Source organism: Acromyrmex echinatior, chromosome 17, assembly GCF_024713525.1.
Source record: "Acromyrmex echinatior isolate Ae372 chromosome 17, ASM2471352v2, whole genome shotgun sequence".
In the NCBI taxonomy this organism is placed as follows: Eukaryota; Metazoa; Arthropoda; class Insecta; order Hymenoptera; family Formicidae; genus Acromyrmex; species Acromyrmex echinatior.
This window is the reverse complement of record NC_141868.1, coordinates 2,374,746-2,388,571: the sequence shown is the minus strand read 5'-3', so window position 1 is coordinate 2,388,571 and position 13,826 is coordinate 2,374,746. Positions and strand designations below refer to the sequence as shown.

Sequence of the window (13,826 nt, the reverse complement as noted above, 5' to 3'; positions counted from 1 at the left end):
CAAACTAATTTATTAGTTTCTTAAATTAATATTTACATAGTATTTAAGTAATTTTTTTTTATATTGCATGATAAAAGGTTAAATTTACCAGCTCCAAATCAATCCACTTTGTTGTGTAAGCTATTATCTTGTGATAATTCTTATGATATTTGGAAGGAAGCGGTTAGTGAAACCGCAATCTTTGAAAGATTAGGAGCAAGAGTATGTCGCATATGCTTTATTATAAAAATCGAGACTTTTTAGTTGCACAAATGTAGTGTTCAAATTAACGTATAGTTGCTAGTTAATCGAGTTGAAGGAATCATGCCGTTTCGTAAAACATATCAGATTAACAATCGGGAGCAGGGCAAGGCTGCTCAACGGGATCAGTCATATAGAAGCTGTCTCATCGCCCTGCTCATTTTCTTCTTCATGTGCCTTATCCTTATCCTTGCCTGCAAACCCTGGAAAGTGCAGAATCAAAGAGAAGACAGGGAGTCATATATTAAACATGACTCACAGGTATGATATTGAATAGAATATCTTTAGAGAGACAAATGTAGATCTATAAGAAAATGATATAAAAAAATAAAAGAAATTTATTTACAAGTAATTTCAGAAGCCGTTACAAACTTTATACAATCTTTTCTTATTCATGTTCTTTATTCATGTTTGTTTCAATTATATAATTAGCACTTTTTTTTAACAAAAAATTTTAATTTAATTTTGAGTGAATAATTTTATTGAGTATTTTAAACAGCATTATTCTCAAGAACGCACAAACGAAACAACAATCACGACAATTTCATTAACAACGTCAACAACAACATCAACAATTCAAAAAACTCCGACAGAAGAGACAGTTTTAGCAAGAACTTGGATTATCCCAGTGGATACATCTACTGCAGAAAATAGACCAACAGAAGAAGCCAATGTCATTACTGAAGACTATTCGAAGAAGAATGTTAAAGGATCTCATTTTGAGCGTTACTTTGAAAATACGACGAGTATCGATGAAATAACATTGTCTGCTCCTGTATCTCAAAAAAGTATTGAAGACTATACTTCGAACGAAATCTTAGAAAATGTAGAAACTACGAAAGAAAGCATCGGCTTGACTACGTTGTCACATGATATTACAATTGATAATGTCATCAATAATGCAACTTCAATATCGTCAAGTGGACCAATTGGCGTCACTATGAAATACACTTCAACTGTTGATATTATAAAAAATACGTCATCAACTACTAAGGAATTTATAAGTAATTCTACTGACGGATATTACAATTCGAATAAATCAGAAGTTGACATTGTGACTAATAACATTATAACTTCAACATTGCTGACACAGTCAAACGATACCGAAGAGAATGTTTCTGAGAATTCTACTAAAAAATATGAGAAATTAAGAATTGGTATTGATAATATTACATTTTCAACAACGCCGAGTCTTCTAACTGATCTTGAAGAAAGTACAAGTGCTAAACATTCTTCCATTAAGAACAATTATTCTGAGATTTTGCAATCTGAAACAACGAGTAATATTTTAACTCGATCAGATTCTCAAGAAAATGAAGATACTAGAAATTCTACAACGAAAGATTTAAATTATGAAGAATCTGCAGTCACGGAGTACAATGCGATGTTAATTAATGAGAATGAAACGAGAGAGAACTCTCCTTCCGCAATAAATTATACTTCACTTATGGATGAGAAGTTTTCCACAAAAGTTAAAAGTGTAATTAAATTTTAATACTAAAATTTAATATTGAAATTGATTTGCATTTGATATTCAATATATTAATTTCTTATGTAGATATTTTTTAATTTATAAAATTAATATATGATCTAGATCTATAAAAATCATATATTAAATATATTTTATAGAAGAAATCATATATTAAATCATATATTTTATAGATCTATTCTCAAATCTGTGGAAGTCATATTAATGTTTATAATAATATTTAATTTTATGTAGGAAGCTGAAGATCTGATGAACAAAACGATTACTAGTATAAACAGTTACACTACCGAGAAATTCAATGTGACTTCTAATGGAATGGAGAAAAACGAATCATCCATATCCAATTATATTAATACATCCAGTACCATTTTTTACAACCATACAACTAGAACAGCCATCCCAATAAGTTACAATGAGACGGATCTTATCACCACAGGATGGACTACGCTTTCTAACGAAGACACGAACATTTGTGAGACAGGACACTGCAAACAGATTGCCAGCAGAATGTTGTCCTACATGAATCATTCAGCCGATCCTTGCGACGATTTCTATGAGTACGCTTGCGGTAGTTTTGAAGCAAATCCGCAGCTGATAGACGGAGATCTAATTCGAAGATCTAGAAATTACCAACGAATCGCCAGTAAATTTATTAATTACTAATGATATATAATTAATTTATTGTTAATAAGTCTTAAAAAGATTATTGCATAATTATAAGAATCAATTATTAAATTAGTAATTATTAATTATTTTTTTAGCTAGGAATAACTTTTTATTACATAAATATATATAATTACATCAGGAATCCAGGAAACATTAATTTCTTTTTAGAAGAAAAAGTTGACTAGCTATTGAAAGTAGTTATTGAATATTTACACATTTATTACTCTGTTTTAAATAATTTTAGATCAAATGTTAAAAGAGAAACGCGAGAACGTGCGTTCAACTTTCGCAACGTACTACGACAGTTGCGTGCAATATGAAAGAAATATGAACTTCAGTGAAAGAATTATAATGGGTAAATTGATGCTATTAAGTATTTAATGGATAGTCAATAATTGAATAAAGATTTATATGAAGTAAATTTAATATAATAAAATGAAATCTTAATTATATATATAATATTATAATTGTAATGCAAGAATAATTAATTGTCAGCTGTAGATAGATGTAATTTTGTTACAGCAAATGACGCGTTAAGAAAAATAGGAAAGTTCTATGTATCTGATACGTGGTCTGATAATTACGCGGGTTTCACCAATTTATTCGCCCAATTAATGTTACATCATAGGTAAGTTCTCAGAAAGATTTATTAACATATTGTAAATTAGAATTATTTTGCAGCGCTCTTTTATTTGATGTCGTGCCAGAATTGGATGAATATCGTCGAAACAATTTCACATTGAAAATAGGTCCTACAACGTATGAAAGTCCTTTCAAAGCGATGTACGTAGAGGATCCCTGTTTCGAGAATACGTTCGAGGCGGAAGGACAGTACGTGGATCTCGAAATTTTATATCATAATTATGAAAAATGCAAGGTACAAAACATTACGTACGTTAAATTATTGCAAATTGTTTAACGAGAAAGTTAAAGGATTTTATTAGTATTGAAGGAAGAAAAAGCAATTTTATTTTTGTTTTTATAAAGCTTTTTTTCCTTTCTTTATAAAATATCCTTTCTCAATTTTTTTAATTCAATCAATGATCTTTTTTTGGTAAGTTTCTTTTGAGATTCATATATTATAGAAGAACAAGTAGATAATTATAAAGTATAAATTAAAAAGTTAATAAAATGGATTAATATAAGGAAAGAGCATATATATAGAAGAGTTAAGTGAGAATAATTATTCTTTTTTCATAGAATGATACGAGCGAATTTATGAGAGAGAGATCCATTAGGAAAACGCTGACAGAGCTTAATGTTTTTAAGGGCTTAAATGACAGTGATTTAGAATGGAGTATACAATCTGAAAACATAGAAAATACTATTCATGTGATTGAGTCTGTAATGCAAGAATATTTTTCGGTAATTAAATATATATTATAGCTTTTTGTAACATTAATAATATTATTTATCGATAAAACTATTAACTCTACAGAATTTTCCGTCTAAGAGTGAAGTACGAGAGGCGTACTTGATGAACGATTACAGTAAAGTCAGTTTAGAGGATTTACAGAGAAGTAGTACATTCGTAAGTAAAAACACATAAGAATTTTAATTTCTCTGAAAAGTAAAAACGAAAAAAATGTGAAATTAAGTATTTAACTCTAATCTCTTAGATTAAAGTGTTTATTAAATTTTTAACAATCTCTTATCCTTTACTTCAATTTTCTCTTGCAGGTAAATTGGGCGCAATTAATTCATTTGTTAACAGGAGTACACGTGGAAAGTAATGAAATTATTCAAGTGTATTTCCATGCCGCATTAACTAAAGGTTTACGCAAATTAGAAAAATATGCTAAAAAAAATTCTATGAATCTTAACAACGCGATAATGGCATTATACGCGAATAAGCTTTATCATGAGGTAACTTACATGTTAAGATCGTCTTTAAATATGATAAAATAAAAATATATTAGGTGTTGGAATTAATTCGTAGCGTTTTTAATGAAAGAATGTTATTTATTTCACATGAGCATTAAAAAATACATTAATGAAAGTACTTCCCATCACTTGTAAAACGCTACGAATTAATTCCAACACCTAATATAATAAAAATATATAAAATAAAAATAAAATAATCATATATAAATTTAAATAAAATGTAAAAAATATAAAATAAAAGTATATAAATATAAATATTATATTACAAATAGTTTAATAAATGATGGAATTGTTTTCTAATAGTTTCATATTTTGTATTAATAAAAATTATTCTTTATTTTTATTGATATAATGAAATGAAATTCTTTGCAGCTGGTCTTGCCAAAGCGTGATAATGTAAAGGATTATTGTCTGCATGTTGCTACCTACCTTCTACGGTTGGAAGCGTCCAGTTTATACGTATCATCCTTTACTGATTACGAAATAACGCAAATGAATGAAATAGTAAGTGAATTAAAATATAACTAAAATATAATAAATATAAATAAGTGCTCAATTTTTCGAATTTATAAATTATTGTTTTTCATTTTTTGACTATTGTTTCATTCAACAGATAAAAAAGACATTCAACAACTTGAAGCAAACGTTATCAGACAAAATGCAAGAAGCACAATGGGCAAAAGAGGAAGGACGAAAAGAATTGCTAAACAAGATCAATAGTCTGAAACTCGCATTACCTGTTGTTTCCTATTTCAAGAACAGAAACTCACTATATAATGAATATAACGTATCAGAGGTAAAAAATATATATATGTCATACATTAATTCTTCTTCACTATTACTTTATTAAAATAATTATTGATATTAAATTATTAAATTATTAAAAACAGAACATATCTAGAAAATCTGCAATAAAAACAAACATCATTATATGAATGTATAAGGCATTTTTTAAACATTTTAACAGATTTATATAACATATTTTTTTATTTTGAATGCTAAATTGTTTTTTTTATGTTGGTATTTAATTAAAAATCATTCTGTATGTTTCAATTAGTTTGAATTACGTTCTAATTGACAATCAACTTTCAGGTAATTTTAAACGACAATTACTTTAACAACTCAATGATATTACTAAAAAGATACAGAACTTTAATGTACACCGAATTAAGAAGAGAAGTTGGTGGTCCAAAGCAAATGTAAATAGAATACAAATTAATTCACGATCAATGAATTAATTCAATTTAAATAAATTCATAAAATCCTAGATGTTTAACTCTGTAAATTTATATTTCTTTCAAATTTCTTTAGATTATTTTATTTATGTATACTCATACACTCATGTCTCTAATAAGTTCAAAATTTTTATATTATTTAATTTTGAAAGCTTTCATTTTCAATTTCTTAAATTTTTTTAATTTGGAAAATCTCTTGGATTCTAAGTTTTTGTAAATTATGTTATAGTTGGACATATTATGCTACGCCATTCCAATCGAAAGCCCAAGTGATTTATGCTCTAAATCTCATCGTGATTCCTTACGGTATTATCGATTGGTCTTTAATGAGTGACTTAATAAACGGCGGTGAATTATCCTATTTTCTGCTAGCAACCCTTGGGAATTTAATAGCTCATCAGATTGCCCATCATTTCGACACAAATGGTAAATGACTGCAATAATGTAATTATATAAATACATAAAAATCTCATCAGTTATTAACAACTGTTGATATTCTTCATACATTTTTTTTATAGTATTCTTAGACCTCATGTATGGTTTATGTTATAATTTTTTAAAATAGAACATTATTGTATGTAATATTGATTTTAATTGACTACATTTATACAATATATAAATCATAAGAATCATTTTTTTTATTTTTAGTTGATTACCTGAATTTTTACAATCGTTTTCTTTGCAACAGGTATACACTATTGGAATCAAATTAGGAATGCTCAAGATTCCCTGATGTTTGAAAACGAGTTTACAAACACTCACTTCGATGATTACATTAACTGTCAAAAGGAGAATCTGTACCAAGAATCTATAAACATGACGTTACCCTTCATTGATCAAATCGTGTCCTTTAGAGTAAGTTGAGTTGTTCAATCCTTAATATACACAACTGGGTGCATTTCTTTTCTTTGAAATACTAGGAGCACCAAATAATTAGTTATAATATCTATACACAATTTCTTTTAATACACACAACTTTATAAATATTTTCTAAAAATGTTATGTATATAAAAATCATTTAAAAATTTTTGTTACTTATAAAAGCGATGAAAATTAATGTGAGAAATGAACGTGTATAGTAAAGGATCGAAAAATCATTATGGAATGTCAAACTAATAGATGAATTCTATAATGCAATTTTCCTGATTGTACTCTCTAAAATCTTTAGAGTAGAATCTCACTCTAAACAATGAGAATTGAACCAGTCTTTCAAAGAGTGACTCAATTTTCAATCTCATTTCTTCAAAGAAGTGAGATTCACTGTAAAAGTTCGAGAAAATAAGGTACAATAAATAACAAAATTGGAGAAGGGATTGTTAGAAACACTTTGTGTAGTAAAATTTAACACAATAAGTGTACTTTTTTTGCGTAATGCTTGATTTATTGAATCGCAGACGCAAAATGTCGACATTTGTAAATATTCTAGATTCCGCGGTTGACCTTGAACGAGCGGTTGTCTGAAATTATAGGACTCAGACTAGCCTATGATACTTTGGCTCTTACGATGTCGAATGCGAAGAGACTACCATGGATACAACTCCGCATCGACCAATTATTCTATCTCGCCTACGCTCAGGTACTGTTCTCACAGTTCGTTTTACATTAACAGCAGTTTTATTTTATGGGGGTCCCTCGTGATATTCTGGAGAATCCTGTGATCCTCGGATCTTCAGAAATATTGGATGGCAATTCAATAATAAAATCCAAAGATTTGCGAGGATCATGGTTGATTCTGTTCCCTCGAAACTTTCACCGTTATCGAGTCGTTCCAGATAATTAACACTTATTAATGCTTTTGTATCTCTATCGTTGCAGATGTATTGCACGAAGACATCACTCACATCGTCGTATGTCTCCTTGCATGAGAGCGAGAACCTACCTAGTCGAATCCGCGTGTTCGTCTCCGCATCAAATGACAAGTTCCTTGCCAAGGCGTGGAATTGCCCGCTCGGCTCGCAGATTGCACCCAACGACGTTTGCAACGTGTTCCCATACATAGAGATTAAAGAGACCTCGATGATTCCGGAGTGAGAATCGTTCGCGGAAAAGAATACCCGCGGACATTACGCTATAGCAAATGAGTCAATTGGCATACGATTAGTCGAAAAACATGCTAATCGATGGGCACAGAAACAAAACTCGAATTCATCAATCCTGCGAAATTCGCGTATGAACATTTTTAAGATTTGATTATTAATTATATTTTGAATTAAAAGCATCAGTTTCATGCGGTTGATACGTAAACCTGTTTCTATAATTTTAAAAAAGATATTGGAGAACATGTGTTTTGTTTCTGTATCCTTTAATACATAAAAGAGATTCTCATTTACGTATAATAAAAACGTGTATCTTAAGTTTAAAAGCAATGCTTTGATGAACACGTTGCCGCAAACGCATTGTTTGCGAGGTAACGTTATAATTAACGTTGGAGAGAAAAAAATAAGCGAACAACGTAATCGCTGAATGAATATGAATCAATAAACATTTTTACGCGATGTTCACATTGAATTTGATCGAACGCTAAATTGAAGCGTCCATGGATCAATAATAACAATAATATTCTTCATTCATTCTGAGGAACAAAAGTAACACTGGAGACCACTCATATCACAAAGAATTGGACATATTAATCATTCATTCTACTCTTGCGCGCGATTGTCCTATTCGACTAGAAAATGTAATTAGTGTCCTCAGTTCACCATCAAGCAGTTCTTTTCTCTCTTCCTTTCACAATTTCTTCTTATCCAATTCCTCCACGGATTTCGTACGACGAGCCATATTGCCTGAAATAAACACATTTGTAAATGACACATAAAAATTACCGCTCCAATGTCAACTGAGTTGTGGCATTTGATTAAGAATTCTTTTTTAAAAATCTGATTGAGACTGATTTCTTTAATCTGAATAATAAAAATTTTTTTATTATTAATGTTTTATTATATTTATTATATTTATTATATTTATTAATTTAAAGAAAAGATCTAAAAATTTAATAAGATGAAGTTTTAGAAACTTTAGCTATAAAAATTACAGTATTTATGATCAGTATTCAAAAAGTCTACGTTTTTTAAAATGCAAGAATCTGAGACTCAGGAATCTAATATTCAAAGATTTGAAATTTTAAAAGTAAAATTTAAAATAAAAGCATCCAGTCCCCATAAAAAATAATCCTGATTTCCAAATGATTAATTATATTTTCATTATTTTAAGTTGTCAAAAATAAAATATTCGAGTTAGGATATTACATGAACAAATCACGAACAAATTTCGGGATGATTGACAGTAACAGTGGCCTATTTTCCACCGAAGATTTAATCCGGATTAGAATGTAAGAACCAACTAACTATAGTCGAGCATTCCCCTGTCGTTCGTCTGTAACAGGAGAATACTTTACTGTAATTGGTTGGTTCTTACATTTTAATCCGGATTAAACCCTCGGTGGAAACTAGATCTGTGACAAGAATGGCAGTAGCAATGAACGATTAATCAAATGTCGCAAACTCAGATTGTTGCAAACTATCAAGCGATTACACATCGCATGATGTAATCAATCAACTCATACCGCTCACATCCGTGTCAAACTTGCTTAGATGGGAGACTGATCGTCTTATAGTGGCTTTCTTTCCCGTCTGCAGTGATCAGCACCATGCATTTAAAAGGAGCAACAAGAGTTAGTTACCAAAATTAATCAGCTATTGACGAACAATACTTATTTAAGTGACACAAAATTGCTACGTAAGTTTGCTCTAAAAAAAAAGGATCTCGTACTAATTATATAAAAAATTATTGCTATCATCCCGATGAAGTGAGTTAGTTTTTACATATAATGTAACTTACAATATGGAACAAAAGATTGTCTAAACACAAGACTTAATAATTTTTTTAGCTATGATATCAAAAATGCTCCATGAGTCGTTGAGCAGAAGTTTTACATTTTTGATGTACCATAGCTCAAAACTGTTCATTATTAAGCCTTGTGTTTATGAGATCTTATATTCATCACATTACAACTACATTAAATGTGAAAATTAAGTCATTCCATTACAACCCAATTTTCCATATAATACAGAATTCTTTATATATGATACTTACTTCCGTTCTAAATTATTATGCAATCATTATTCTTTTTCTCCGAGAGTAAAAATACTGTAGCAATATTTTTCTTAAATCCTATTTCTGGAAGTTTACGGAGACATTAAATCTGAACATGTTAGTATTTACCTCAAAGTACTGATGCCACAAAACACAGCCATAGACGCAGAGAACAGAGACTAGAGACTGGCAAAGCAGCCAAAGGAGGATATTGAGAGCTTGAGTGCGTTCAAACAGGGCTGCACCATGGCGTATACACAGTAAAGCTTCTGTCACCATAATTGCTCCATAGACCCAACACTGAGTTCCCACTCGACTACATGTCGGATCAGTTACGAACATATAATACTGCCTGCAATTACAACGCACTTATAACAAATATTATCTCAACCGCACACTCAATCGTATATTCAAATTTTTTTTAATTTATTAGATTAATTTGTTAATATGTATGATAATATTAGATTAGAAAATTTAAAGTACCAATTATACCTATTTTTATATTAGTATAATTTAATTCACAAAATTATATATAATACTTAATAAGATTGAAATATTACAATTCTGAAATTTCAATATTCATTATTCATATGTATATATGATACAAATGTAAAATTTTAAAGTAGTCAAATTTTAAAATTTGAAAAACTAATCTTATTTATATTGTTAAAATTTGTGCTTACCTAACGGATGGTGCGACTATAACGCCGACCAATACTAATCTGGCGACAACAAATGGATGGGATGGAGGAAACTCATAAACGTGCTTCAAGAAGAACGTATTCAGCTCAGAAACTTGCCAGAATATCACTAGCTGGCATAAAGCAACCAGTCGCATATGTGTGCAAGTTGGATCCAGCCATCTAACAGATGTCCAACTGCCAGGAGTAAACTGCAACATTGCTCTCTTCAGCTTCCCAGTAGTGCTCTCAATATCACGAATACTGACCCACCTATATTTAAGAAAGTATTTAAATTAAAAGATTTACTATTCAATAGTCTTTATTGAGAAAAAAAAATTTCTTTCTCTATGAAATAAAGATAAAATTTTTCTATAAAAAAAGAATTCTGAATAGAAAGAATATACTTTGAGCAATAAAATAAATTCTTTATTATAATAAATGATGAAAATTTGAAAAACGTGAACCTCAAGATTTAAACTCTTACTTGTATTCCCTCATCTCCAATATGGAGCAAATTTTCAGGCCGACCCAGATACCCAATCCATTGCACACTAAAACGTCGAGAATCAAGGCATCCCACCAGCACTCGATAAAGTTTGGCAATAAATGTGCAAAGGCAATTTCTGTCACTTCCCACATGACGCTGATGGCCCAAAGGATACCAAGATGACGAATTAAGATAGCCTTGAAGGCCCAGCCAAGAAAATGTGCTAGCGCAAATACATCCAGATGATTCCAGATCCTTTCCACTGTGACATCCGAGCAGTTGACACCATACTCCTTGTCCATATCGATGTGGAAGGAAGCTAAACCTGGATCCACCCATACCAGGATCCTCCTGACTGTCTCATAGTTTTGGAACAACAAGAACAGCAGACCCATCAAATAGAGTACACTGCAGCCGAAAACTATCCGCCATACCACAGGATGAGGCCTAGTGAATGGGCCGTTGGGGAATGTCAAGACAGATATGATGAGGAAGAAGAAAATGACACACAATATACCCGCCCACATATTGTCCTCCACATTGGTGGTATTCCTGAAAGAAATGTTTTTAGATGTAACAATATTCTGCATATTCCAATGATACGACAAAATTTTATGTGACCTTCGAATTCCATTTACATAAATTTTCTTGCAAACTGAATTATAAATAGTGACTAAAATCGGAGTAATCCAAGTTCCAAATTTATTTGCATTTATCAGTCATAATAAACACATAACAACATGATACATATTTTTCTATATCTGCTATATAAAATATTATAATTAATAATACAAACTAAATTAAACTAAAAAAAAATCTCTAATAACAATCATAACTGTTGTCTATACAAGAACATAAAAATATTTAACAGAAATATAATGCAAAAAAAACCAAGTTACATAATACACAATACAGTTAAGCTAAATAGAAGAATAATCATGAATGGCTTATAATAGATAAGCCAAGGACAAATTCAAATCATAATATATAAAATTGTAATATATAGAATTACTTGCACACATATTTCTATAGAAAAAATTTTAATGAAACCTTTTTTATCGGTATTTCATTGCACATAAAAAATTAAAATTCTCATGTATATGCTAACATATGAGTTGCATTATTCAAGCACAACATTCAGTCATTGTCAAGGTATTTCAGGTGATTATCTTATCAAAATTAGATATTGATTTTCACATACCGGATATAAATCTAATTAACATTCAAACATGAAATTTCTTCAGTCACTTGCATCATGTAGGTTTTTTAATCGAAATACATTTTATATCGCTAAGGAAAACAAGAGGAAAGAGAAAAGAAATTAAGGAAATATAATCCACAAGAATTCCAAAGGATCAAAGAGCCATGTGAGGCAAAGTGAGGCCTTTGTCTACCTGGTGAACGCAGAGTATATAACGGCGCCAATGGAGATGAGTAACAGGGTGATTGTGTGCGGTTTATAGAAGAATTCGAGGGAGATGTCATCGACCGGCCTCTCGTTGATACTCGGAAAACTGTCGGTCCCGGTGCGGAGTCTGTACTCCTCGGCATGATCGGCGACGGTGTTAGCGACGGTGTTGGCGATGGTGGTCGCCTTGAAATCGCCTTCTTGCATTGTTGTCGCCATCCTTCCACGATACTCTCTGTCTCAGTCTTGTTCGACCACCATCGGCAAAAAAAAGACACGTGTAATTCTCACGCCGTATCCGTTCTATACGTGAACGCGAACACGCCTGCGATCCACGATCGAGTTGGATTGACTCGCGTGAACTTGGGTGCGCGCGCGGCGCATCAACACTCGCTCGGCAGCGATCGCGCGCAACTTCACACCGGTGGGCGCGCGCGATTGGTGGCGAACGAGGCGACATGACACGGCGGCAATGGCGACATACGGAGATGAGAGTCGAAAGCGTGAGACTCGCGCATTATAGTGTGGGTGGGAAACGGCGGGAAGAGGCTTTAGAGATACTCAATAGGACGATTAGATATATCGTTCTTGTGGACACTTTTATACCTCCCGATTGTTATTTACGATGTCATATTAGCTTGCATTAGCTATGTCAATTAGGCAACAATTACCCATTGACCGATAGAAGAGACATTTTACTGCGTTACAATTGAACAGAAGTAAGTATAACGATTAGAAAATTACTTAATTGTAACGTCATCACTTATATATATATATATATATATATATATATATATAATAATGAATATAATGATTTTACATTTTTTTCAGTAACGATAATGTCAGGAGTGAAAAAATCTTTTGAAAAAAGATAAATACTTTTGAAAAAAGTAATTCATAATTACTATATGGGTTATTTATTTAAAAAAGTAATAGCTTTTGTGCGTTTTTTATAAATGAATTCTTTTATATCTAAGATGATATGATGAAGATAATAGATATTCTAATAATTTAGATAAAAATAAGATGTAGCAACTTCTTCAAGATGATTATTTAAAACAAGCTGTTACTTTTTCTAATGAATAATGCATATTATAACAAATCTTTTTTCAAATTATTGTTGCCGATATGAAAAAATTTAAAGTCTAAATCATTATTATAAAAAAGTAAGAGGCACACAAAAAAACTTATAGTAAAACGTAAGTAATAAAAATTCCAATATATTGATTTATTTATTCACTTATGGAAAAATGTGTTCAAAATTGTCCGAAATGTAATTAAAATGTGTCCGAATTCATCCTAAATTTTTCTGAAAATTGTTCAAATGTATAAATTCGAACGGTTACAGATAAAATGAAATACTTTCAAATTTTGACAATACTGTCTTTGTTAGAAATTGTTATTTTTTATATTTTTCGGACAAATTCTGACAAATTTTTTTCCATCATGGAATTGTTTATATATCTTACTGCAGCTTAAGTTTTTCCATGACCCTAATAATAATATGATAATGGCATATTATAAATAAAGAATTATTTCCCTATAGTTGAAGTATACATACATATAGTATAACACGCGAGGTTATTAATGTCTTCTTTACAAAAAATTTTTCATGCATATGTATAAATATGTATAAATGTAC

At 30.7% G+C, this 13,826-nt stretch overlaps 3 protein-coding genes across 3 annotated transcripts in view; 2 read left to right on the top strand and 1 right to left on the bottom strand.

The window, feature by feature from the left end:
* The first annotated feature begins 6 nt into the window (after nucleotides 1-6).
* On the top strand, nucleotides 7-8,009 carry LOC105152051 (neprilysin-2). Its single transcript, XM_011066080.2, has 16 exons — nucleotides 7-501; nucleotides 740-1,720; nucleotides 1,964-2,372; nucleotides 2,640-2,750; nucleotides 2,918-3,023; nucleotides 3,077-3,272; nucleotides 3,596-3,760; nucleotides 3,834-3,926; nucleotides 4,076-4,261; nucleotides 4,652-4,783; nucleotides 4,893-5,075; nucleotides 5,372-5,478; nucleotides 5,744-5,940; nucleotides 6,203-6,369; nucleotides 6,941-7,090; nucleotides 7,330-8,009. Exons 1-16 carry the CDS (start codon nucleotides 304-306, stop codon nucleotides 7,543-7,545), a joined length of 3,597 nt encoding a protein of 1,198 aa, XP_011064382.2. The 5' UTR covers nucleotides 7-303; the 3' UTR covers nucleotides 7,546-8,009.
* l(3)77CDf (phosphatidylserine synthase 1 homolog l(3)77CDf) lies at nucleotides 6,874-12,587 on the bottom strand. The gene is made up of 6 exons (XM_011066078.2): nucleotides 12,171-12,587; nucleotides 10,774-11,328; nucleotides 10,290-10,559; nucleotides 9,736-9,958; nucleotides 9,077-9,143; nucleotides 6,874-8,297 (listed from the first exon to the last, which is right to left on the bottom strand). The coding sequence occupies exons 1-6, from the start codon at nucleotides 12,401-12,403 to the stop codon at nucleotides 8,242-8,244; spliced, it is 1,404 nt and encodes a 467-aa protein (XP_011064380.2). The 5' UTR covers nucleotides 12,404-12,587; the 3' UTR covers nucleotides 6,874-8,241.
* Nucleotides 12,588-12,761: 174 nt separating this feature from the next.
* The window catches only part of stai (stathmin), a 28,248-nt gene continuing 27,183 nt past the window's right edge, over nucleotides 12,762-13,826 (top strand). The window contains exons 1-2 of the mRNA XM_011066083.2: nucleotides 12,762-12,903; nucleotides 13,016-13,383. The gene's annotated coding sequence lies outside the window, so the exon portion shown is untranslated. The remainder of the gene's footprint in view (nucleotides 12,904-13,015; nucleotides 13,384-13,826) is intronic.